Source organism: Osmerus eperlanus, chromosome 8 (genome assembly GCF_963692335.1).
Source record: "Osmerus eperlanus chromosome 8, fOsmEpe2.1, whole genome shotgun sequence".
Taxonomy (NCBI): Eukaryota; Metazoa; Chordata; class Actinopteri; order Osmeriformes; family Osmeridae; genus Osmerus; species Osmerus eperlanus.
In genome coordinates, this window is record NC_085025.1 from 18,454,101 (window position 1) to 18,481,829 (window position 27,729).

The 27,729-nt window shown below is 44.3% G+C and overlaps 1 protein-coding gene and 1 long non-coding RNA gene across 2 annotated transcripts; both read right to left on the minus strand.

The window, feature by feature from the left end:
• Window positions 1-699: 699 nt before the first annotated feature.
• laptm4a (lysosomal protein transmembrane 4 alpha) lies at window positions 700-13,360 on the minus strand. Its single transcript, XM_062468309.1, has 7 exons — window positions 13,160-13,360; window positions 11,819-11,939; window positions 7,847-7,923; window positions 6,514-6,636; window positions 4,534-4,629; window positions 4,290-4,388; window positions 700-1,787 (listed from the first exon to the last, which is right to left on the minus strand). The coding sequence occupies exons 1-7, from the start codon at window positions 13,286-13,288 to the stop codon at window positions 1,713-1,715; spliced, it is 720 nt and encodes a 239-aa protein (XP_062324293.1). The 5' UTR covers window positions 13,289-13,360; the 3' UTR covers window positions 700-1,712.
• Window positions 13,361-17,461: 4,101 nt separating this feature from the next.
• LOC134025017 (uncharacterized) lies at window positions 17,462-20,793 on the minus strand. The gene is made up of 3 exons (XR_009930963.1): window positions 20,381-20,793; window positions 20,236-20,347; window positions 17,462-17,506 (listed from the first exon to the last, which is right to left on the minus strand). It is a non-coding gene; the product is annotated as an uncharacterized LOC134025017 (long non-coding RNA).
• Between the last annotated feature and the right edge of the window lie 6,936 nt (window positions 20,794-27,729).

Consider the following 27,729-nt stretch of genomic DNA (forward strand, 5'->3'; position numbering starts at 1 on the left):
TTGGCAAAAACTTTTGTCAATATGGGGTAGCCTTGTGTGTCATTGAACAGAATTTTTTGTAATAATTTTTTATTAGACTAATGTTGGAAAAGGTTGGTCAATTATTATTGACCAAAATAATTAGTATTTTGCAAGGCAAAGTATGTTCAAGCCTTTTGAGTCAACAATTATTATTGACCAAAAATAATTAGTATTTTGCAAGGCAAAGTATGTTCAAGCCTTTTGAGTCAACTGTGCCTAAAGGCTATCCACGTTTCCCTGTCACACAATTATAACCCCCCCCCCCCCCCCCCCATTTACAAAATCATGGCACCAGTCAACTTTCCTGGTTGATACAAAACTCAATGTCCTGCATGACAATCTCATATGGATGTAGGTATTCGAGTTTTACACATTTGGCTCAATACATTTTTGTACTGAACATTTAGTCAACAATTAATCATTCTAGTTAACTCATGCATTACCAGTCAATTAACCTTTTTCACAAATGTGCAAGATGCAGGATTATGGTTGTCATTTATAAAAAACTGCTCTACCAGAAGTCTAAAACATGATTCTATGTAAACTTTTTTTGTAGATGTATTTTAGAAGTCCCAAACCACTTTGTTGTATGCCATAAGGTTGTGCCATCTGAAAAGTAACATATTATACACATACTACACACAAGTTGACACAAAATATCCATCAATAAATCAGACGATGGGTACAAATGTTTATTAAAGCCATTTGTTGTCCACAAAGATCAAAACACATGAAAAGTAAAGAAAGGAAGAAAGAGTTGCATGCATCCACTAATGTTCACAACACTCCCCTTCAGGTTCCTGGGAAGCAACTTCAGTGACATTTATCTTCTTAGCCAGCAGTGTAAGGCCTCAATGCTGAAACACTACTCATTAGTTTAGCTACACAACACAGGATCACAAAAGAGAGAATAGGAACATGGCACACAAGTGGGTGGACTGATGGGACATAAAGACATAAAGGCATAAAGACATAAAGACATAAAGACATAAAGGCATAAAGACATAAAGACATAAAGACATAAAGACATAAAGGCATAAAGACATAAAGACATAAAGGCATAAAGGGCATAATGGGCATAATGGGCATAATGGGCATAATGGGCATAAAGACATAAAGACATAAAGACATAAAGGGCATAATGGGCATAATGGGCATAATGGGCATAAAGACATAAAGGGCATAATGGGCCTAAATAATGATAGAGAAGGAAAAAGTGCTACAAGCTTCCCCATCAAACTTGTTTAAACCTAGAATCTTAACATATAATTAACGCATGATTCAACAGTTATCATAAGTGGATTGTCTAGTTTTCTTTTCATATGTTTCACTCATATCAATCTGAGAACTTGGCATTTCTACTGATTGACAATAAGCATTCGAGTGATGGTACTTTCACAATACCCCCCCCCCCCCCCTTTTTTTCTTTTACTAAGACATGGGAGAAAATATAAAACAGCTTGTTTTTTTATACTCTATACTCATCTTCTGCCCCTCTCAGATATCAACAAGACTGTGAGGTTAGGATTGAATAACGGAAGGGGGGGTCAACTACCCTTTTCTCTAGAACAGCATTGGCAGGGTCAAAACAAGTTGTTGGCCACATACACAGTAGATGGTGGGTGTGATAAGTGGGGTGAGGGAGGGCACTAAGTGGAGAAGGTGGTGTGTGTGTGTGTGTGTCGGGGTGCTCAAGCAGGCATGTAGGGAGGGGGAGGCTCCTTGTCTGGCATCTTCATGGCCATCTCATAGGTGGGCAGGATGTACTGAGGGAGCAGAAGAAAAAATGGGATTCAAAAGTATTAGCAAATGTGTTAAGATTACACAACGTGCTTCACAGTGGACCCAAACTTCAGCTTTCAAATCGCCTTAAAGCAATCTATACATGAGAGCTGACCTGCATCAATCCATATGACCGTGTCAACGGGTTATTCTCAAAAGGATAAGAAAAGAATGCCCCCTACTGGATGAACACACTCTTTGAGAAAAAAGTTGCTGACATTAGCAGTCAGTTCCCTGAACCCACCTTTCCTACCCACTCACCCTCTATGACTGACCCAACTAAATGTCTAAACTCTTTTTCTCCCCTGTCCGAGGCAGAGATCTCTGACCTCATTCTCTCTCATCGCCCCACCTCCTGTCCCCTTGATCCAGTCCCCTCCCCTCTCTTTAAAACCATCTCTCCCTCCATAATAACTTTTCTTCTTCATGTCCTTAACTCTTGTCTTACTTCCGGCACTTTCCCCTCTGCCTTCAAACAGGCCAGAGTTAGCCCTCTACTCAAAAAACCCTCCAGTAACCCAGCTGTCCTCTACAGACAGCTGGAACTACAGACCAGTATCACTACTACCCTTCTTTTCTAAAACAATTGAACGCGCTGTATCTAACCAACTGTCAAACTTCCTCTCTCAGAACAACCTGCTTGACCCCAACCAATCGGGCTTCAAGACTGGCCACTCCACAGAAACTGCCCTCCTGTCAGTCACCACGGCCCTCCAGTCTGCCAGAGCGGCTTCGAGGTCATCCGTCATCATTCTGCTGGACCTTTCTGCAGCGTTTGATACGGTTAACCATCAAATCCTGCTGGCCAGACTTTCTGAAATGGGCATCACTGGCACTGCACTTCAGTGGATCTCATCCTACCTGTCGGGAAAATCCTACCAGGTCTCCTGGGGAGGCAAAGTGTCAGGCAGTCCCACAGGGATCCGTCCTTGGACCCCTCCTCTTCTCCCTCTACACCACCTCGCTTGGACCAATCATCACCTCCCATGGCTTCTCCTACCACTGATATGCTGACGACACGCAGCTGTACCTGTCGTTCCCCCCCGACTGATCCGGGGATCTCAGCTAGGATCGAGGCCTGCCTCACAGACATCTCCACCTGGATGACAGAGCACCACCTCCAGCTGAACCTCGCCAAAACAGAACTCCTCATCATCCCGGCCAAACCCTCCATCTCCCACGATCTCTCAATCACACTGGGATCGGTGACGGTGACCCCTTCATCCTCTGCCAGGAACCTCGGGGTGACCATGGATGACGAGCTCTCCCTCACGGCCCACATTGCTGCGGTCTCCCGGTCGTGTAGATTCACCCTCTACAACATCCGGAAGATCAGGAGATACCTATCTGAGCATTCCACCCAGCTGCTAGTCCAAGCACTTGTCCTCTCAAAGTTGGACTACTGCAACTCGCTGCTCGCCGGTCTCCCAGCATGCGCAACCCGCCCTCTCCAGAGGATTCAGAACGCCAGACGCTCCCATGACGCTCCCATGTTACCCATGTTCATCTCCCTCCACTGGCTTCCCATCACGGCCCGTATCAGATTCAAGACTCTGGTACTGACCTTCCCAACGGTGAACGGGACTGCACCCGACTACATCAAGTCTCTCCTCCAGCCTTACACCCCCACCCGCCACCTACGGTCTTCTTCTGACAACCGTCTGGTGGTCCCACCGCTCAAGAGCGCCCGGTCCCAACACAAGCTCTTCTCCTGTCTGGCCCCCCAATGGTGGAATCAACTCCCCACCTCCATCAGGGACACTGACTGTCTCCCCACCTTCAAGAAAAGGCTCAAGACGCACTTGTTCCGGGAGTACAACGGCACTTAGGAATGCTTGGCTGGACCTGATGTTAGTTTCCTCCAGGATCAAAATGACTCGTATTGAGAGACTTGTTGCTCTTGTTGGTTAGTTGTAACGGTTTCAAATTCTTGTACTCGCTGTGAAATGTTTTTACTGTTCTACAGGTACACTCTTGCACTCTTGTGGGGAGTTTCATGTTGTTCAATTGTAACTTGTTGAACTGCATGCTCTTATGGTTCTTCCCTTTGGCACTTATTTGGTTTTCCACAATGTATGCTTCATGTTTTGGCTGCTCGCAATGTTTGAGGCTATCTCGTTGTTATGATCAGTGACCTATGCTCTTTTGTAAAGCTCTCTCTTGGAAGTCGCTTTGGATAAAAGCGTCTGCTAAATGCATAAATGTAAATTGTATGTAAACACAGCCATTTGCCTAAAGACTTCTCATTTGATCTACTGTTGCACTGGTTGTTGTGCAGCTTGTGATTAAGATGTCGGTGAGTTGATTCGGTGTAAACTCAATTGGAGTCTGTGCCCATCAGGGCACATTTGGACGCTCAGGCAGCACAAAATGGTGGCAATACATTTATATATTTAAATGCATATTTATTTTGCGCAAACAGCTCATCGAAACTACGTCACACATTGCACTGCCCTCTAAAGAACCGGAGGGGTTCAGAAACATACCTGAGGGGGGGCCTCAAAAGCAGGGTATACGGCGATCTCTGGCATGTTCCTGTTGTTAATATACTTGTAGCAGTTCCACACGCAGTTGATCAGGTAAGCCTGAAAATCAAAAACAGCTATGTTGAGTGACTTGGTATAGTGACCAGTCTAGGCTACATGCTCTGAGAACAAACTATTAAACAGATACTTGAAGATGATTTAATGATGAAATGACTCAGTCAGGGTTTGGATGTCCCACTCTTACTTTCAGGATGATGAGGAAAGCGAAGAAGACTAGAACAAAGAGCAGGAGACAGCTGGAGTCTAGGGACAGGAGGTTGTCCTTGTAGGGGAAATCCGGCTGGAGGGGAGAGGAGGTGGAAACAGACAAAAGATAACCACAAAAAACTAAACGCATATACAATACTTTTTTGCCATGACGAGCCAGAAGCTCTCAGTTCCACAAGTCGAACACTTTTGTAAAACATTGAAATCTAGCACTATGCATGTTTGTGGTGACTGCAGGTAATGTGTACAAAAGACAATTGAGAAGCAATCGTAAAAAGAAGAAAATATTTCAACCAAATATTTGGACTGTTGAAATAGGCCATATGTCTTTATACAATGCATCCGGAAAGTATTCACAGCGCTTCACTTTTTCCACATTTTGTTATTATTACAGCCTCTGTAAATGGATTCAAGACATGTTTTCCTCAATTCTACACAAAATACCCCATAATATTTTTTATATTTAATGGATTTGCAAAAAATTAAGAACGAACATTTTACAGTTACATAAGTATTTACAGCATTTTCTCCCATTCTTCTTTGCAGGACCTAAAGCTCCATCAGGTTGGATGGGGAGCGTCGGTGCACATACATTTTCAGATCTCTCCAAATATGTTCAATCGGGTTCAAGTCTGGGCTGTGGCTGGGCCTCTCAAGGACATTGACAGAGTTGTCCCAAAGCCACTCCTTTGTCATCTTGGCTGTGTGCTTAGGGTTGTTGTCCTGTTGGAAGATGAACCTTCGCCCCAGTCTGAGGTCCAGAGCGCTCTGGAGCAGGTTTTCATCAAGGATGTCTCTGTACATTGCTGCATTCATCTTTCCCTCAATCCTGACGAGCCTCCCAGTTGCTGCCGCTGAAAGTCATCCCCACAGCATGATGCTGCCACCACCATGCTTCACTGTAGGGATGGTATTGGCCAGGTGATGAGTGATGCCTGGTTTCCTCCAGACATTATGCTTGGCATTCAGGCCAAAGAGTTCAATCTTTGTTTCATCAGACCAGATCATTTTGTTTCTCATGGTCTGAGCGTCCTTCAGGTGCCTTTTGGCAAACTGCAGACGGGCTGTCATGTGCCTTTTACTGAAGAGTGGCTTCCGTCTCGCCACTCTACCATACAGGCCTGATTGGTGGAGTGTTGTAGAGATGGTTGTCCTTCTGGAAGGTGCTCTTCTCTTCACAGAGCAACACTGGAGCTCTGCCAAAATGACCATCAGGTTCTTGGTCACCTCCCTGACTAAGGCCCTTCTTCCCCGATCGGTCAGTTTGGCCGGGCAGCCAACTCTAGGAAGAGTCCTGGTGGTTCCAAATGTATTCCATTTTTGGATGATGGAGGTCACTGTGCTCATAGGGACTTTCAATGCTGCAGAAATATTTCTGTGCCCTTCCCAAGATCTGTGCCTTGATACAATCCTGTCTCGGAGGTCTACAGACAATTCCTTGGACTTGGTTTGTTCTCTGACATGCACTGTCAACTGTGGGACCTTATATAGACAGGTGTGTGCTTTCCAAATCCTGTCCAATCGACTGAATTTACCACAGGTGAACTCCAATCAAGTTGTAGAAACATCTCAAGGATGATCAGTGGAAGCAGGATGCACCTGAGCTCAATTTTGAATGCCATGGCAAAGGCTGTGAATACTTGAAACATTTGATTCTTTAGTTGTTTTTTTAATAGCAGAAATTTCAAAAAACTACTTTTAATCTTGTCATTATGGGGTATTGTGTGTAGAATTCTGAGGAAAAAATGAATTTAATCAATTTTGTCTGTAACATAAAATGTGTAAAAAGTGAAGGGCTGTGAATACTTTCCGGATGCACTGTCCATTCCTACGTTACAAAGTCATGTTAAACAGCACTATAAAAGAGACTCCCATTGTCAAAGAGCACCACTGCTGTGGAATTAAATCGTTTTTCCAACTCTATATTTCTCCATATGTGTGTCCGGGTGAGACTGACCAGCTGGTCCAGGTAATCCTTAATGCGGGGCAGGTATGTGAGCGAGCTGACAGCCACCAGGCAGCTCAGGACAAAGTCAAACAGCTGATAGCAGAAGAAAGGGATGAGCCAGCCATCACGATGCTGAGAAGACGGGGAAGAAAACAGGGAGACATTTCTTACCATCAACCTCTTTTCACACACCCATGGCCCTACTGTACAACACGTCACCAAAACTAACAGACTCTTAACGGGAACAAACTAGTTTGGGTATTTGTATTTTGAAAGAGAAACAGATCCCTGACCCACAAGAGATGTTGTAAGAAAAAGGGGATAAATATGACCATGCTTTCAGTGTCAGTTTCTAGGCGTATACAGATGTTGCTGTACCACATTGATATGCATGAGTGCTTTGTTAATTGGTTCTAGCAAGTGTTGAGTGTGAGGTCACATTCTGGAGTCTACCGTAATTCTATTGGAAGCAGCTACTGGGTATTAAAAGAAAGTTGAGAGAAAAAGAATACATACAGTAAATAGAAATAATATATTTAAGCAGATGTTTGTATCCAAAGCAATATTTAAAAAGAGCATTACGTAAGTGCAGAAGTTAAAGGAATGAAACAGCATTACATTGGATATTATTTTAAGGAGTTTGTCTATAAGTGCACAACTGTGTAGGGAACCGTTGATTCTACAGCAACAGAGCTTGTCAGTGAAGACGGGTATCCACAGGGGTTACCTAAGAGAATGTAGCTGACGCAGAAAACGCACAACGCTAGCACAGACCACTGACCCAGACCAGCAACAAGATGTCATTGGTTGGCTGCACCCGGCTAATTTAACTAGCGATTAGGATGAGTTCTACGTCAAATACTGGAGCCATCCAACCTGTCGTGTGTTGAGGTCATCAAGCAGGCTTGGGAAGCAAAGATCATATCATAAACATGACACTAACTCACTCTCCTTAACCTTCATCTGGATGGTTGGAATAAACAGTTCATATACAGGTGCGTTATCTTTTATACCCTAATTTACCTTCATATGTTTGATTCTTGAAATCACAAAATAACAAAAACCAGGGTGGGCAAAGTTTAGAATAGCTACAATCACAGAGCTGTTTTTAGATGACATGAGAACAAAGCTCATATACAGTATGTTTTATAGGTATTTGAGTCAATTTTGAACAAATAATCTGATCCTGCAGTCTCATCTCCCTAAGCTGACATATTAGTGACTGAATTGAATTTTAAATGGTGTCATAAATTCCAATGTGGACAAAATGTAGATGAATAAAAAATCTAATAAAAAGAAATGCACACACTTGTGCTAAAGTGTGGCACACGCACACACTTACGGTAATGGCTCCATACACCATCATGGAACTGATGGTGAGCATCAGAAGAGAGATGGCAAATCCAACACAGGCATTCTCTACAAGCAAGACAGAGAGACCATTGGTTGTGCTGTCACAAATAACGTATTGACTAAATAAACAACTAAAATGCTAATACATTTTTAGCTAAGTATTTTTTATTATGTTTGTGGCCTTTTTCAGCTTGATTGGGCTAGTAAGAGAATAGACAGCAAATGTAGGGGACAGTGAGATGGGAAGACATGCACAAAGACATGGAATGCACTGTACCCAAAAATGCTGATAACATTTTAAAGGTCCAAGGAGGGGTTGTGTGAATTGGTTTGTTAATATATTAAGCATTTGGGAAAGCTCGAAAATGAATATTCGTGAAAAATCCCCCATCTGCAACTTTTACATATATTTTTTCTTTTAATATAAAGAAATGTGCTACAGCTGAAATTGGGGATGTGTACTTACTTTTAATTTACCAAAGAGTACTTAGCCCAGTGTGTACCTTAGAGTGGCCATGTAGGAGGATTGATCACTATGTAACTGGATAGTCTCTCAGGCCGTGACTTGCTGACTAACTGTCTTTTAAGGGCCAGCTCTGGGGAGCTCTTACTGTTTCGCAGCCTTTCACTCAGCATCAACATAGGATGTACAAGGGCCTAGCGAGGATAAAGTAATCTGCATCCTCCTGGGCGTGTCAGCCTAGCACCTCCCAAAACTCACACACAGCTGGAAATGAGTAAGAACAAGCGTGTGCTCCACAGAGGTGCAGAGCCAAAAATGTATTCACACAAATGAGCGTGAAGCCAGACGTCTAAAACGACGCATGCGGGTGAAACCTGCCGGTTCACAGATATATTCGACTCTGTCCTCTTCGTAGGCCCCATCCATTCACTAAAATATGTCTAGACATCCTGAGACGAGTATATGCCAACAGGATGTAACTGTATTTACATTTTTATGCCTGTGTGAAATATAATATAGAGGAGAGAAAGACGGGTAAAAAATGTTTTACAAGTAAGACAGATAAAATTATGACACTCCCAAATGTATAATTAGGACAGGACGTCCCAAATTTTATAATTTTGTATGTTGTGAAAAAGATAGTGTAAGAAAACATTTTTGGGGGCTTGAACATATCTTTTCTCATACACTTTACTCTCTGAGTTTTGTTTTTCATATTGTCTTTCCCGCTAGGGACCCTTGGAGGTTCACATAACCGTTTGTTTCCCTGTAAACAATACACTCCCATAATCATCAGTATGACACTGATTGCTGTACTGAGGAACCCTAGGCACAGACAAGGTTACTATTCGTAATGAGTAACAATGAGTTCGATTGCTGAATGCTGACATTGTGTAGCACTGGGTGCATGCTAACCTTCACCTGTGCTTATGATGGTAAAGTCTGGTTCAGTTACCAACCTCTTAACTCTGAGTAAGTCAAGTTCTAGGAAAGTCACAGGCCTTTTGCAACCGAGCTAACTGAACTCAACCCCCAAAAAATAGGAAAACACGTTCAGACATAGACCAAACTCTAGATAGCTAAGTCATTCAAAAAATTAGGAACTGGGCATTTACTTCTAGTCATCAGGGCTGCATTAGAAGAAGTTTGGTTCTTGAGTGCAGCAGTGTAAGAGCGAGGGGCTGAATGAATAACACCAAAATGGCTTTTGAATGTGCATGCTTGCTTGTTTGTAGTAGGGTTGGGTGTACAAATGTCCTTTTTGACAACCGTCACTGCTTCAATCGTCGACTGCAGGTGTATTGGCCAATTTGTAAGTAGTGGTGTAATGGCCCCTAGTTGATCAAGTAATTGCAAAGTTTAACCATCATGTGAAATACAAGTCTGCCGCTGTTACTTTTAAAGTACTAATTCCTTAAATCTCAAAGCAGAGTTGCAGTGATAAAGACAAGACGTGTTGTGTATTTTACTCATGTGCTAATTTGAAAATTCTGAACTTCACAATAGCTGTGACCACGTACACTCATGCATTTCTTGTGGACCACCAACAGACAGAGTGAGCTAGTTAAAATTAAATTGTGTGTTGAGAACAGGGCATGTTGAATCCCAATGAATCGATTTGGGATGCGTGCGTTGTAAAAGGAAAGTAGTGAGAGAAAAAAAGTGCAGTCACAGTCCAGGCTAGCTGAGGAGTGGTAGAACTTGAAAAGCCTTCCAAATAATTTAAGTTTCATAAAGTTATTACTAGTAATATTCCAATACACAGAAAGCAAAGTTGTCTTCCTTTTTCTGCAGAAGAATGATCCCATATGTGACTCAAAACCGATTCTGTGAGTGTTGTAATCTGTCGCACCCAGGGCTGCCAACTCTCACGCATTGGCCGTGAGACACGCATTTCATCCAGTTCACAAGGTTCTCACGCCACACTTTGTATTTCTCACGCCGAGTAAGTAGTCCTGCTAAAGTTGTAAACTGCAATGGTCGAGCCGCAGGCACACGAAGTGAAGCAACATACCGTATTTTACGGTAAATAAGCTGCATCGTGTACAAGCCGCACCCCCCCAGAATGAGCACTTTGTGTTTGTAAATCAGAGTATAAACCGCACTTTATAAGCAAACAATGTTACCATTGCGTGAACATTGCTGAAATGCTGAAATATGATCACTTGCACGTTCATGCTATGGTTGCGGACAGCTTGGATAGCGATCTAACTAGACAACATTGCCAATCAGGGTGAACACTCAAATTATCTAAACTATAGACCATAGCATTACACATATCAAAACAGAACAAACACAACAATAGAACTCCAAAAAATGCTTATTTAACTAAGCTAATGCCCTTAACTTAGTAGCTTTTCAGCTTGCCGCAGGGCATTCTGGGTACCAATAGCAATGCACGAGTATAGGCGATCTTACAGCATTGTGTAACACACTTCGTTTGTGGATAGTATGTCCAGAAATAAATCCAAGTCACTCATTTAGTGGCAGAATCCATTGTTATGTCTACAAAATGATTTAGATATATTATACATTTAGCTAGCTTGCAAATCCTGAGGATAGCTTACTGCAGAAGACCTTTCTATGTGACAACGGACAAGGGTGTTTTGTCCCTCGGGAGTTGCCGTAGGCTTGATGCTGAAAGCATTACGTGAAATCAGTGACGGCTGTTCGAATGGCGATGTCAAGAAGAGCAGTGGTAAAATACAAGTTATGAAAAGAGACCGCGTCCGTGTCTTATTGTCCACAATATCATATACAATTATATCTAAAGACTACCAAAGTTGAATTAGTAATGTTGTTAGCGATGCTAGCGTTATTTTGCTAGCTAGCCTAGCCTATAACATTTCACTGGGTTTGCAGCTGTTTGATTAACTGAAATTATTATGAAATGTTATGTTCTACTAGCCATTTGCCTACTTTAGCAAGTCACTGTATTTCCAAGCCCTGATAGTGAGAAATGTTATTATTTATTATTATTTACTGAGAAAACAGTAAATAATTCCTCTTTCAAGTAATAAGCCCCCGTTCAAGTGTTGAGCATAAAATTAGCTGCACGGTCAGTAGAGATCTTGAGAGAAGCCACTTTTTTGTTCTATAACCGGACTATAAGCCGCTTCGAAATATAGCCGCACAAGCACAAGAAAACTGTAAAATCGGAGTACAAGCCATGGCTTATTTTCCGTAAAATACGGTAGACGCGCGAACACCCGTGGTCGTCTCCGGTGGGGTGGGGGGGGTTTAAGTTAGTAACTTGTATAGATCAAGTTAGTAACTTGTATACCCAGATATTAATCTTAAATACCTTTGCTAAAGAATATATACTTACCAAAGAACATATATTCACATTTAAATAACCAACACTAAGACATAAAAGATACAAAAAATGCACACAACGATGGATTCAGCCCACTGTCCGTTCCCAATATATTCATCATATCGCCCAACCGTAGTGGCACACAGTTTGAGTGTGTATAGTGTCGTAGTGCCTTCACTTACCTGACACCCTGTCCGAGGCAAAGTAATGCTCGATGACCTCATACTGCAGGTCCACTGTGGGCACTTTCTCCGGGTGGGTCACTGCCACTGTTAGAAGGATGCCCATTAACAGGTTCACCACCTGGAGAGACAGTGAAACATTAAGCAAGAGAGATACATAACTAGATTTTTTACAAATGTTAGGCTACATCTCTGCCTAATAACCCAAGTTAATACAACTCATCAGTCAGTTCAGTTGGGAGACAAAAACCCTAGTGCAACACTTGATATGCAAACACTTTGAATTAAGTTTTTAGCAGAGTAGTGAAGCAAACACCATTAACGGAAGTTACACAGTTTACACATATTATTAACTTCAATAAGTAATTCCAGCTGTATGGTCCTCTTCAAATGGTTGAATAATCCTCTTTTACAGGTTATGTTCTGACTAACTAGGGTTATGGATTCCTCTGATATGCGTACATAACTATGTTGTAGCTACTTGGTAAATAGCCATCGTTTGATAGGAGTGTGCTGTTAGAAACGGTTTTGATAAAGTGTTACCAACTCAAAATCTATAAATGACTCGCAACTAAAATTATAATTGTCTATGGTGGGATATCGTATCATGGCTCAAGAATCAAACGGGTACACAAGACAATATGGGCTCTGCAGTTACTTCAATTTCAAGGCCTGCAGACGAGTTTCATAAACGCAGGGTAGATATTGCCAACAGCGGTTGCGTAACATAGGATGCCCTTAGGGATTAAATAAAAATTCCAGTCCGACCACTAGCTAGTGCCTTTCCACAGGTGTATTTCACGTAACATTAATTCAAGACAACCTTGTACCGTAAAAAAATCTGACAAATATGGAAGGGACCCCCTCATATTGAAGATAGACAGCTAATTAACTTCAGCCCCAACTACTATACACTGAAATACAATAACCGGCTAACAAATCATTTTTGGTGTACACGTTAGAGACAAGTTGCAGATAGCATTGCTACTAGTGAGCACTAATAATAAATGATCGGTGATTATTAGCTAGATAGTCTAGCTCTATAATATAGCTAGTCTACAGTAGCTAGCTGCCAGTCAACTGTCAGTACAGTACAGTACTAGGCTAGCTTTCATCCAAAATCGAATATGCTAGAAATGGACTAGACTACATCAGCATTGATAAACGAATAATTTGGTAGCAAAAACTAAACATTTATCCTTGGTGGTGTCTGATGAAAACTGAGCCAGATTTCGGTAGCCTGAACCGAGATGGCAGGACAGGAAGGAAAGCTAAGCAGCTAGCTAATCTGCTAGCACCGAACAGCTACTGTACTGTAGCTCAGTCGACCATTTTACGTACCATGTACCATGTCCCAAGAATGATTGTTCCCGTCCTCACATGGCAACACCCACAACATCTTGTGGTGTAGAGCCTGTCTCGACTTGGTTTAAAAGTATGCATGTCGTCCTGTAAAGTGGGGAGAAACATCGGGAGGTCTACGCGATGAAGACAATCTTCTTCACCATCAACAACATCGATGATTTGGGAACGCCCACTTAATGACTACCGCGATTTTGAAAAAACGAGAACTTTACTTATTTTGACAAACATATCAAATTGACCAATAGTCATGCAGGATTGAGCAGCATTGAACCAATCGTCTGCTTTACAGCTCATTCTTTTTACGTTAATCGATAGTAATTCGTTTGTCCCCTGTGGCAGGCTGGCTCAGCCAGATGTTTGTAATGGTGGAAGTCCTACATCATCAAAGTTTACTTTTGAACGACTATATGATATTGTTAGAGTATGTACATAGTATGTACATTAAAGGCGAGAAAAAGTTGTCCGTGATCGCACAAATCCACTGTTAATTTTATTGGTGATCGATTTCCAAGCTGATTGTTTCTGTTTGTTTGTGTTGATATTATTACATTTCCCCGTGAGCACGCTTCTATTCTGAGTAAACAACTCTAGAAGTTTTCTAATTTCTCTATCAGTAAAATGTATTTTTATTTTCTTTCTTTTTTAAATCCATGGCTTGTTTTGAAGGGAGATAGGCTAGCTAAGTGCGCTTTGGATAGGCTCTTAAATGTGTTGCTTGGCAACGATCGACGCTTTCGCATTTTCACAAGGACGCGCATCTTAAAACCAGGCGTAGCTACGACCGTGGCCTGTCAAGCTTGGTGCACTCGGTGTAAATTCAAATCACAAAGTCGGACGTAGCTAAGACCGACGTAGGAGTTAAGACCAACTTTTTTACGCCCAGCTGGTGCACTCGGCTCCTGGTGTCCAACCCGGATTCAGCCTGAAGAAAGGACACAGTTCACCTATGTTTATTGAGCTGCTGGTCTTTTGAACATGCAAAAATATTAATGTGACTTTAAAGTTAATCCAATCTGATCTCACCAGCAGAAGCAGAAGACAACACCTATAGTCCGACTACTATTTGATTGATATTTGATATGTCAGCAACGTTAGATCAGAGGAATGTGCCCATATTGTGTACAAGCTTTTACCTTTACATCTCATGTGCAAGGGATAAGTAGTTATTAGAGGGGGCAGGTATCAATGTAATGTTTTATGTGAAGCTATTAAATGAATCCAAAGTCACATTTATATTGTACGAATTATAATCGCTTTCTTTTAATAAAGTTTGTTTGCAATACACCATCTCCATTGTGTTTATTTCATTGTATTCATAAAATTGATCATATCTGCATTTATCTTACTAGCTAATGGATTGTACTGTGCCCTCTAATTATTTTGGCTGTCTATTCTGTTGCTGCGGGTTCTCCATTGCATCATCACTGTGGGGATGAGATGGGTTGTCCATGATGGCCATCAGCTACTCACATCCTCCTTCTCCAAGCTGTCCAGCATGATCCCCAGCAGAGAACTCACCTTTGAAGTATCTTGTTCGTCTTCATTAACAGAGACTAAGTTCAGTTCTGTTTTTTTTATATGTGACTAAAGTATTATTGATCTGCCGATTGGGAGAGAAAACAGACCTCTGACAATAAATGATGGCACAACACCAGGCTTAGGTCTCAATCGTGTCTCCCATCTTCAAAGGTCGGAGGATCATGTTTTATAGGGCCAAATAAAGTCAACATAGCTGATAGTTAGGCATTAATGGTGTTACAACAGTCACAGAGAAAGATTCACAGCTCCCAGCCCATGACCACTTAGGGCAGAGAGAGATCATAGGTGGCGCTCTCCCCGTCATCACAAGGGACGTTTACCCAGTACTTTCTCGTGACCCTGAACATCTATTCAACCTGACTACAGACAATCTACTCTTATCAATAACAAACTCATACTACATACTAACTTAGTATCCAATGACATTTCCTATTTATTTGTGAAAGTTCTATTGATTAGTGAATAACTTAAGTACATGGGAATGTACATAATGCATGTACAGTGAGACAGACACAGTGATGCAATGTGTGTCCAAGTTGGGACTGTAATTGGAATGCTTAATAACACCCATTGGAAATGCCAAAGTCCTAGGAATTAATGACTGCATCTTTTGTTATGAACTGCATCATTTCAACATATTTGTGAAATAATAAAACACAATGCCTGCCTTTTCCCTCCCACATGAACAACATAGGCCTACTTATGTAAAATGAGCTGGTTTTGGATTGTGTTGGACGGTTTAGCATCTATAGCTCCAAGAGGAAAGTTTAGTAGTTTTATTACAAATAATTGAAAGCTTAATGTATGCCAGTAGTGCTTGAAAGACTGAAATTCTTTGTGTCTATTCCAACATGTAATGATGGTATTCAATGACACAGGTCTGTGTTCTAGAAAGAGTGGTCTGGAGTCGCAGAGGTCCGATATTATCAGCTTTAATGCAGCAGTTGGAAATCAACAAGTACAGAGCTCTGGGGTTGTCTACGTTTTCCTACCCGCGACAGAGTTTTGGTTGGTTCACAAAGTCCAACTGGCTATCTGTCCCTGCCCCAGCATATATTATACAGTGCAGTAAAACAAAAACACAAGAAGAGGGTTGAGCTTGTTCTCCTGTGCAGCAGGGAGTTGTTCTTATACGCGTCCCACCTGCTCGGGTGCCGTCTCCACCCGGTTTCAAGGTTGTTTCTGAAAATGAAGAGATAGAGACACAAAGAACAGCCTGCTTCCCACACCCAGTGTGAGACCCAATGTTTAAGCCTGAGCACACTTCTAAGTTCATAAGACAGAACTTTAATAAGCACAATGCATAACTTTAAGCCAAGGCCAACAGGACTCAATGACTACAGACCCGTCGCCCTGACCTCTGTGGTAATGAAGTCTTTTGAGCGCCTTGTGCTGGCACACCTCAAATCCATCACAGACCCTTTCCTGGACCCACAGCAGTTTGCCTACAGAGCCAACAGATCTGTTGATGACGCCGTTAACATGGCCCTCCACTTCACCCTACAGCACCTGGACTCCCCAGCATCCTATGCCAGGATCCTGTTTGTGGACTTCAGCTCTGCCTTCAACACCATCATCCCCGCCCTGCTTCAGGACAAGCTCTCCCAGCTGAACGTGCCTGACTCCACCTGCAGGTGGATCACAAACTTCCTGTCTGACAGGAAGCAGTGCGTTAAGCTGGGAACACAAGTCTTTGCGGACGACACCACCCTCATTGGGCTCATCTCTGACGGGGATGAGTCTGACTATAGGTTGGAAGCTGACAACCTGGTGACCTGGTGTAGCCAGAACAACTTAGAGCTCAATGCTCTTAAGACAGTGGAGATGGTTGTGGACTTCAGGAAGAATACAGCCCCACTCACCCCCATCACCCTGTGCGACTCCCCAGTCAACACTGTGGAGTCCTTCCGCTTCCTGGGCACCATCCTCTCCCAGGACCTCAAGTGGGAACTGAACATCAGCTCCCTCACCAAAAAAGCACAACAGAGGATGTACTTCCTACGGCAGCTGAAGAAATTCAACCTGCCAAAGACAATGATGGTGCACTTCTACACAGCCATCATTGAGTCCATCCTCACCTCTTCCATCACCGTCTGGTACGCTGCTGCCACTTGCAAGGACAAGAGCAGACTGCAGCGTATCATCCTCACTGCTGAGAAAGTGATCGGCTGCAATCTGCCTACCCTCGAGGACCTGCACACCTCGAGGACCCTGAGGCGTGCGAGGAAGATTGTCGCTGACCCCTCCCACCCTGGTCACTCCCTGTTCCAGCTACTCCCCTCCGGCAGAAGGCTGCGGTCCATCAGGACCAAAACCTCACGCCATAAGAACAGTTTCTTTCCATCTGCTACTGGCCTCTTCAACAAGGCCAAGGACTCCCATTGACCATTATTCACTTATTTAACTATTATAAGTCCATCTAATGGCAATTCAGTATGCATAAGCCACCTGCTCTCAGTATCCGATTGCACTATGTTGACCACTCACGCTGCTCATTCTATTCTTATTTTTATATCTATTTTATTTTATATTTAAATTGTTGTATTCTTAGATTGTTTAGTTCTTAGAAATAGTTAAACTTTTGTACTTTTACTTAATTTAAGATCCGTATATGTTTAGTGTTTTGCACCTCCCTGCCACAGTAAATTCCGTGTTTGTATAACATACATGGCGAATAAACCGGATTCTGATTCTAATAAACACAATATATTCTTTATGCTTCGAAGTATTAGGTGGTATAGTCTCATACATTTTCGTGCGTATGTGACCTATGTGAGATGTCTTCTAAATCACTCGGAGCCGGTCAGTTGTTAACATCCAGTTTTACTTCTGCATTTACAATTGGAAAAACGTGTGAATGTAGACGGACAACAGCAGGCACGCTCCGTCTTGGAGATGGGTATGGCTGCAGCCTGCAGCCTCCCCTCTCATGCCCTCCCGTCTCATGCCCCCCAATCTCATGCCCAGGCTGTCCAACGGTAAGTTCAGAGGGTCAAAAATACTAAATCGCGAATTATTTTACGGATGGAGTTAAAGGTAAGTTCGTGAGCACGTTTGTTGCAATAAATTGAAAAACTTGAAATTGAAAAATGTTATCCATATAGTTTGCTGATTTCTGGATGTTATTGTTCTGTCCCTGATCTTAACGTATATTTGATGAAACCTGCGATGACCTTCATTTAAAACTGCATCAGCGTTTTATGTTGACATTTGTTAGCGAATACCTACCTAGAGAGGTACCTACCTAGCGAATAACGTTACCTAGAGAAATTTATGGTTGCAGACTTTGATGGTTTCTTTTTGTGATTTTCCTTAAGGTAGGCTACATGAGCGTCTTTAAAAAAAAGAACACATCGCAGGTGACAAAATGCGCGGTGTGCTGTACCGACCATCATTGTCCCCCAACCGTCGTGGTTGTGCCTAACCTTAACCTCGACCTCTGTGCTCTTACTTGACTCTGCTTGCTGACCTTAACCTCTCTCCTCTGCTACGACTCCTGGCCATAAACTAATCCTAACCTCAACCGTCGTTGTGACGCCTAAACTCAACCGGGCCTCCCAGGCTGCAGCTGTAGAATGGATTTTTAGTTTGTAGTCTAGCTTAAAAAAAACACGTACAACAAAGTAGGAAGGAGAAAAAGCGGACCAGACGAGCTTTTATTTTGAAAAGTAGAAGACGGGAGGGCATGAGACGGGAGGGCATGAGACGGGAGGGCATGAGACGGGAGGGCATGAGACGGGAGGGCATGAGACGGGAGGGCATGAGACGGGAGGGCATGAGACGGGAGGGCATGAGACGGGAGGGCATGAGACGGGAGGCTGTAGCCAGAGCCATAGAAAAAGAGAGTTGCGACACTTCCATAGACTCCCATTGTTATCGAGGAATGCGGAAGTAAAGCGTGTCACATGCGACCTGTAGTTCCAAACATTGCATTTTCCACCGTTCAACCCCATTCATTTTCAGTGTCTCCGAAGCAAGTTAGCTGGTAAATTGATGAAAATCCTTCATTTTTTCATATTTTTACCACCACATATCAATTGTTATTAGTAGTATTTCATATAGCTAGCTTTAGATAAAGTGTATCGTAAGATTATAGCTTGTTTGATTCGAAACGCAGTTAGAGCTAGACTGTAGGTCTAGTATCTAACATAAGCAACACTTTTACTGAAGCTAGCTAGAGAGCATGTGTATCATAACCAGAAGTCAGTTGGCTTATAGTCTGTCAAATTAGTTCTAATTATTGGCGTTCGTTGGCATACAAAGTAAGTCTTCTATATATAGCTCTTATTAGCGTAGTTAGTAGAGCTAGCAACAATGAATTGCAAATTAAGTGGTCAGAAGCAAGTTAGCTGGTAAATTCACGAAAATCCTGATTTTTTTCATATTTTGACCACCACATATCAATTGTTATTAGTAGTATTTTATATAGCCAGCTTAAGTTAAAGTTTATCGTAAGCTTGTTAGATTCTAAATGCAGTTGGAGCTAGACTGTAGGTCTACGTAAGCAACACTTTTACTCTAGCTAGCTGTACATGTATCATAGCCAGAATATCACCGGATCACTACAAACAAAAGGAGTGGAAGAACACAGGACATATTGTACAATAAAATGTTTTATTGAATGCAGTTGGTTGCCTTGTTTATTCTGTTCTATTTACCAAACTCCTTTCTTGTCTTAAATTGAGCAGTTGCTGGTGATGATGGTTAGATTCAACTTGCATCAAGTACTACAAATATAAGTGTTGTTAATGTGGTAGGCTAAATTGTAAGTGGGCTGATGAATAAAAAAACGTTTAACAAGACCCATTTACTTCAACCGTCTAAGGTTAAACGTTAAGTGGAACAATATAGTCCTCATTAGGCTACTGTTTGGTATGTACAGTATGGTACAGTACCGTTTGTACAGTATGGTAGCTAGCATAGCCATTTCTAGCTCTGCTTCACAATATTGCGTTATGTATAAGTTCATGTAATACATACATGTTAATAAAGTATCAGACATACATGATACAACACACCAGTAACCAATTGACATTATGTGTTAATATACCGAAAATGTCCGTGAATCGAGATGGTGCTGCCGTCTGTCCCGCCGAAAACCATTCAAACAGGTTGACAGCAGTGGGGGTTTTGTTTAACTACAGGGAGCTACCGGAACCACGTGACAAAAAAGCTCTAACTTTTTTCCTGTGTTTCACTGGCAGTGAGTGTTCACAATGTTGTATTTCACTCCATTCTACACCAAACACGTCAGGGAGGACTGCCTTTTGTAGATACGAGTCTGCTGAAGATAGCCAGAATATCGGATTTCTTTAACCGAGCCTGTTTCATTCATCATTTGCCTGAGAAAGCGACTTCCGTTGGCCAGCTTCATTGAAAACCATTCAAACCGGTTGACAGCAGTGGGGTTTTTTGGAACTACAGCGAGCTACATGAACCACGTGATCACGTGTCGGCGAGATCAAAGCGTGTCGCAACTCTCTTTTTCTATGGCTCTGGCTGTAGCCATATACTCTTGGAAATTCCCCACAATGCCACGCTATAGCTACTCGGAGCAGGTACACATTTGAACAGTAGATGGCGAAGTTCTCCCAATTTAGTGGAATTTAATCTGAACCCAGATAACTATATAGTTACACACATCCTGCCCCTTGACACATATGTTACACGTACAATACATTCATAAAAATTAGGACAATGATTACGTTTTTTGGGGTCTCAAAACATCCAATTTAATCAATTTTCAAAATCATTGTTGAACTAAACCGAACGCCAACGGATTGCAAAGTCTACAATGGCCGCAGTGGGCAACGCTCTTAGCGTAGAAAATGTTACGCCTTTGCAAACAGAATTTACGTAGCCTGCCTACTCCCGCCCACATGATAGTCATTAGCATACATTGTTGATATCCAGAATTCAATTCTGGATATCAAGAATTCGAATTGTTGATATCCAGAATTGAATTGTTGATATCCAAAATTCGAATTGTTGATATCCAAAATGCAATTCTTGATATCCAAAATTCGAATTTTGGATATCAAGAATTCATTGGTTAAATGATAAAACGGCTTGCCATACCTACCTGTAGTCTCTGAGTGTTTTGTCTTTGCATCGTACCAGCTGAGTAACAGAATGCAACCGTCTGTGATCTGACGTAGATAGGTCGCTGTGACGTAGATAGGTTGGGTTTTTGCCCCGCCGATACAAAACCTGAGCTGAAAACGGGCAAGAAACTGTTAAATGGTCTAACTCCACAAGTTTTTGCGCTTTGCACATGCTTTCAGGAAGTCATTTTACACATATATAATGTACTGAGAAGCAAATCATGGAATTTGCTTTACAGCATCTTTAAAGATGCACTTTACATGTAGAACCATTTCTGTCACTCATACAACAAACATACTTATTAGTGAGATGTTTTGGTGCAAAAGTGGTTTGTAATTGTACATTTGAAACAAACTGGGGATCAAACCTGAAAGAACCTCCTCTGGATCTAATGTTTCCATTTAGCAGACACTCTTATCCAAAGTGATGTCCAGTAGAGGACGGAAATTTGTCAACAATAAAATGTCTACCTTTCCAAAATAGCCACTAAATAATAGTGGTGATAAATGGCTGTCCTCTTTAAGAGGGACCGCTACACTATAAAATGAGCGAAGCAGGTTCAGGCAAGGCACTCGGGCAGCGCGCGTCATACCACCCATCGCCGTGCCCTCAGGCCATAGGCGTAGCTCGATAGGCGGCGCTATAAAGCCGCTCCATGCACGCACACGCATTGTCGAACCTGCCGTCTGCGTTGCTGCCGTTGCTTTGCGGTCCGCGGTTTGATCGTCTGTCTGGTCGTTGTCTTTGCGTTGTCTCCCTTTCGTCATGTCCTCCTCGGATCTGGACGATGCGGGTGGTTCTGGGGATCTGGTGGATTGTCTCGATCAGCCCCCTGAGGAGTCTCCTTCGGAGGATCTCTGCGCGGATGGCGAGGACTCGGGGATCCGAATCAGGCGTAGTTCGCGTTTGGCAGGGAAACCGGCTAACATGAAGAACTGGCCGGTGTACAAGATCCTGGACGCCCTGTACGCCAAGGGAATAACACCACCCCTTGGATGCAGCCACGAGGATCTGTTCGTGTTCTTCCTGGAACATGGCTCGGCTGCTCCATCCGCACCCCTGGGTGCTCCCCCGGGAAAAGTGTTGGAGAAAGGGAAGCGGGGCTCCCGTCCTACTGCCGTGCTGCCTGCGAAGAGGGCTCGCTTCCGGGAGCCAAGCCCGTCCACAAGCGCCCCCCGTGATCCTGTGCTGGCCGCCCTCTCGGACATTCAGCTTTCCCTCGGCGAAATGAGTTCCCGCATCGCCGTCCTGGAAGCCGGGGTGTCAAGGGATCCCGTTCCGACCTTCTCCGAGTTCGTGGGTGCTCCTGCGGCCTCCGACCGAGACGTGGTGCCACGGAGGGGCCTGGCCTCGGCTGTACCGGCTGCGGCCTCCGGTGTACCGTTCTTGTCCCCCGCGGCTGGCGTGTGCGTACAACTGAGGAGCCAAATCCTTGCAGGTATGGACATCAACTTAGTCCAGATATTGCTTGGTGCGACTGACCTTCTGGACCGGCGTGTGGTCGACTGCGGGGAAGTGTCCGTGTTCCTTAAGGGCAGCGACCCCAGAATGTCCAAGAACTTGACTTTGGCTGAATTTTGCGTGGCATTCGGGGTGTACCGTGACACGTTATGCGAGGCGTACCCCGAGCGTCGCGTCGAAATGGATGACTACCTGGCTCTTATTTGTGATCTGGCCCTGCGCTACGGTGGTAGTTTGTTCTACGAGTACCACAAATGTCTGTCCGCTAAGGCGGCCTTGCACCTCCAGAAATGGAATCAGCGGCTGGACTGGTCAGTGAGGGACCTAGATTTGGTGAGCCGTGTGTTTACCGGGCACATGCCGCTCTCTTGCTCCGTGTGCGGATCTCTGGCTCACACTGTAAACCTGTGTCCCAGAACCGCATATGCGCCCGTTCCTACACCTGAGGCGACCCTGCAGGCCGTGTCTAGAGGTGGTCGGAGGAAGGTAGGGCCCCTTCAGTCATCCGCGGCTAACCCACCACTGTGTATACACTTCAATGAGAATGTATGTTCTTATGCTAACTGCAGGTACCTGCATGCTTGCAGTTTCTGCGGGGACGCTCATCCCCGAGCTGTGTGCCCTCGTCGGGCCCGCCCGGCTCCGAAGGGCAAGTGAATAAATTGGTGTCAACCCCTATTAACATTGAGAGACTCAGAATTGCTCTGGACAAGCATCCAGATCGGTGTTTTGTAACGTACCTTTTGAATGGTCTGACTCATGGGTTTCGTGCTGGTCTATCTGAGCTGCCAACTGTCAAATATGAATGTAACAACCTGCAGAGCGCACTTCGTGAGCCGGGGGTCGTGGACACACTCCTTCAAAAAGAGACAACTAAAGGGTTCATGATCGGGCCTTTCGATGAATCCCCTTTCTCCTCGTTCAGGGTTAGCCCCATAGGCGCGCGCAAATATTCAGGCAAGAAATGCCTGATAGTGGACCTGTCGGCTCCGCACGGCTGCGCGGTGGCAAGTATCAACAGCCTTATACCGCGTGGGCCTTTTTCTCTTTATTATGCCAGTGTGGATAACGCAATTCATATGATTAACCCTTGTGTTATCTTCGGGCCATTCTGACCCATCAGTCATTGTGACCCACCGTCGTATTGCGACAACTTTACCGCATACCAAAACAAAGTGAATCATTTTCTTTTAACCGTTGGGCTGTCTCAGACCCCCCACATTGCGATGGTTAAAAGAAAATTATTTTTATTTGTTTTTGTATTGGGTAAAATTGGGTAAACACAACGATGGTTCGTTATGAACCTTTGGGTCATGTGACCCGAAGGCAGCACAAGGGTTAAAATCGCAGGCGCTTGGCTGGGCAAAGCGGACGTGACCGATGCGTTTAAGGTCATGCCACTCCACCCCTCTCAATGGCATTTGTTCGGTGTGCGCTGGCGCGGGAAGCTGTATTTTTCTGTTTGGTTAACCTTCGGCTGCCGCAGCAGCCCGCGCATCTTCGACACGCTGTCGGAAGCGCTGTGCTGGATCCTGTTAAATGTGCTCAAATTGCCTTTTGTCCTGCACCTTCTGGATGATTTTTTAGTGGTGGATTTTCCTTGTTCGCCTCCGGCCCGTTGCATTTCCGTGTTGCGAGAGACTTTCATACGATTCTGCCTGGCTTCAATTTTCCACGTACTGCAGTGCTTTCTCTGTGAGCCCTTTGCCTGTGAATCTGTCCGTGCTGTGCGCCTTCATGGTGCACTGCTTCGAATCCCGTAAGCTGCAACCATCGTCCATCAAGGCATTGGTGGCAGGTGTCCAGTTCCACCTTCGGTGCGTGGATCCTTCGGCAGGCAGCCTTCTGGGGAGCCCGGCTGTCCGCCTCCTCATGAACGGTCTACGCAAGCAGAGGCCCGAAAGGAAAGACAAACGTCTCCCCATCACACTCCCCATACTGCACAAACTGGTGTCTGCTCTAAGACGGGGATACTTCGGGGTGTACGTCGACGCTCTGCTCGAAACGGTGTTTCTCACGGCATTCTACGGGTTTCTGCGGTGCGGCAAATACACCACTAGATGCACTGCCTTCGATCCTTCTCGAGATCTCACCATGTCCGATTTAATAATGGGAAGTGGGGTGTTCACCATAGTCCTGAAACACAGCAAAACGGATACAACATGTAAGGGCACTCCCATTGTGATTGGTCAAACTAACTGTGCCTTCTGTCCATTTTCCTCTATGTGCCGGTACCTGTCATGCCGCCCTCGGGCAACACCCGATGAGCCCCTATTCGCCAGCGACGCGGTTGGGAAGGCCATGACCAGACCATGGTTCACCCAGCGGCTCCGGAACCTGTGCGAGCACTGTGGCCTGTCTCCGGAGCTGCACACAGCGCATTCCTTCCGAATCTGGGCGGCCACCTCGGCCTCTGCGAAGGTGCCCATGTCAACGCTGAAACTGATGGGCCGTTGGTCGTCATCGGCGTACGAGCGCTACGTGCGCCCCAACGCATCGGACGTTGTGGATGCTCAGAAGCTGATGAGCGCATGAACGGACACCCATGTGTAGACTGCGTGAGCCATGTCTGTACAGCAGTTTCGCAAGAAATAAAACAAGTAATAATCAGTCATTGGTCAGTGGTCCAACGTAGACGCTCAAGCTGAGCGGGTCTGAGAACTAAGCGACCAACGCGGTCTGCACGTATCCGGTGGTTGGGTGGCTTTGTACATTGCTAATGCTAGAATGTCTCTTCGGATCTCCGTGCAGCAGTGGTGATCCGCAGACGTGCTCTGATGCGCTAGTGGCCATCAGAATCCACGTTGCTTGCATGGAGATATCCGTTGAGATGCCCTGGTCTCCCAGGGAACGGCGGATGCGCCGCCGACACATTTTTCTCACATCCTCACGTAACACCCATATTTGGTGCACGAACACAGGCGCCTTTGCGTACATCCTGGGGTCGCCGACGGGCGCTAGAGGACGGGTCTCTAGAGGTAGCATAAATCTGCCCCGTGCAGGATGAGAAGGCTACCGGACCGTTAGTGCTAGAATGTCTCGTGGGAACTCCGCCGCCAGTGCGAATGCAAGCTGCACGCTCTATTGTAAGCGGGGAGTACCTCAGGGCCCCGTTCGTCGTAAGGGTTGAAGCTAAGTTAATCAATTGTCCCTTTAGCCCGTTAACATTAGCGAGATGAGTGAGAACAGCAAATATCGGTTCGTCAACGGCTGATCCGCATCCAAATCATGTGGTTAATTTCAATCAGGCTAAACTTATCAGAAATTGCACGTGCACGTCCTACTTCAAAAGGCAGGAAAGGTCGATCACCAAAACCGTGATTTTCTAACGGTATGATGGCGGAAAAGACGAAAGAGAGAGCGGTGATAGGCTATTCTCGCCATCCGAGCAAACTATTATAATGAGTCTCTAGACAATAAGCATATAATCATGGCTAAGTCAAACACCGCCACCGCTGCCAGAGCAAAACAAGCAGCTTGGGAAAAAATTGAAATGTATAGGCTCATCTTAAGTGCCTCATTACCCCAATCAATCAGATCACATTTCTTTAATTGTGCCTGCTGGTATAGGCTTAATGGAAATTAATAATCGAATTAGATCTTGCTAGCAAAAATAATGATCTCAACTCTTTCAGAATAAGTAGGCTAAATAAAAACAAGGCCAAAGAGTATCTAATTGATACGAATTCATAGACAATTATGAGGATATATGTAGGCTACTGCGCTTATATCATGTACTATATATGTGTATATGCATGTAGGCATATGTGTAAATCCCTCTTTGATGTCATTGACTGGGACATGGCCAGGGAATATGATGAATTGATTCATCAGGTGGTTAAGCGCCAAGTACACTTTTCTTACAGCAACGCATGCTGCGGCTTTGCCAATGTTTTCTGCATTGCCTATAATGTATAAAAATGTAGCCTATAGCCTACCTGACGCAAAAAACCTCAAGGCTATGCAGTCTGAAGCACAGTTAAAGTTTCAAGTAGCTTTATTGTCAATTTCTTCACATGTCAAGACATAAAAAGGAATCGATATGACGTTTCCCACTCTCCCACAGTGAAACATAAAAAGCACAGGCACAACAGATAAGACAAGACATTTCATAAACATAGCGTTACATATTCACATACAGCAGCATAAGCTCATAATAAAGCATAAAGCTTGCTGCGGCGTGTGATATTTGCAATGTGCGGCCCGAGAAGGTCTTGCAAATAAATGAGTCCATGTCGGCTGAATCGATATCGCTCAAACAAGAACTCATCCGTGTGAAATAAAGGATCTTGGCAATCGCGAAGAACTCTATTGGTATGGAAAGCTAATCGAACTAAATTATAGCTCCTTGGTCAACTGGGTCTCTCAAAAAGGGAGCTGCCATGTTATTTTCTGGGGGTGTGGCAAGCTTATCCAGCTACACTTACGTTAGCCTGCTCTGGAGCAGGTTAGTGCTAATTGATATGTTACTATGGTGATTTATCGAAAGTTGCTCCCACAAACCAAAAAGAGGGGCGTTTTTTATCTTAGCCTGAAAATTAGCTCGCTAAACCGCTTAGCGAGCTACGACGAATACCCCCCAGGAGATGCCCGGACACCGGCCGGGATCAGCATGTGGAGGCGTGGCGCCTGTGTGCTTTCACATTTCTTTTGTGTTCCTTCCCACTAGATAACGTATCCCCGTTCCGGCATGGTGCTGCCTTCCCGTACATCCATCTTTGCGTCGGATGAGAAGGATACCGGAGTGATGGGCGGCGCGGGGGCGGTTGCGGGCGCACGTCGCGTTGAGCGCTGGGTCTTGACGGAACGTGCGCCGGCTCCGCGGACCGCACATCGGATGGTATGCGACGTTAAGGATACGCACACATAGCCGTAGTCACTGTAATGGTAGCATGACCGGGCATCCAGAATTTTATCACCAGTAAATGGTGGGATGTCATACGGTCTCAAGAGGAGCGACGCTCCGCTCTACACAAAGTATAGACTGGCGGAGTGTCGGTGTTTGGGGATTTAACTCGTTGCTCCCTGCCTCATGTCTTGCATATACAGTGAAGGCGGGGAGCGCTTCCCCATGTACATCCATTCCGCCAATGTAAAACCATTTGTCATGTGTAAGAATAAATGGTGAAATCAATCACGTGAGTGTCTTGACTGAACTGCTCCTTCCTCGTAGGTTTGTCAAATCCTCCATTTAAAGTGGTGAGCTGGTGCTGGGTGTACTCTCCAGCATGTTTCTTCTTAATTAATGCTACTAGAGTCATAGCCAACACTGCTCCTACCACCACTCCAGAAATGACACCTGTATAAAATATAAATATGCAAGCAGCGATGCGGGTTCCTCCGCAAAATGGCAAAATATTATAAACATGTACACTGTTGAAGATGGAGAGTTGGACAACAAGAGAGCAAAACTACTTCATGTTTGGCCAACAACAATAGGC

Excerpts from the sequence above, each read along its gene's own strand:
- laptm4a (XM_062468309.1), bottom strand. The coding sequence starts at position 13,288 with ATGTTTCTCCCCACTTTACAGGACGACATGCATACTTTTAAACCAAGT. Across the intron at positions 11,940-13,159 it reads TTCTTGGGACATGGTACATG|GTGGTGAACCTGTTAATGGG; the intron begins GTACGTAAAATG and ends CTGTCTCTCCAG. Across the intron at positions 4,389-4,533 it reads CTTTCCTCATCATCCTGAAA|GCTTACCTGATCAACTGCGT; the intron begins GTAAGAGTGGGA and ends TTTGATTTTCAG.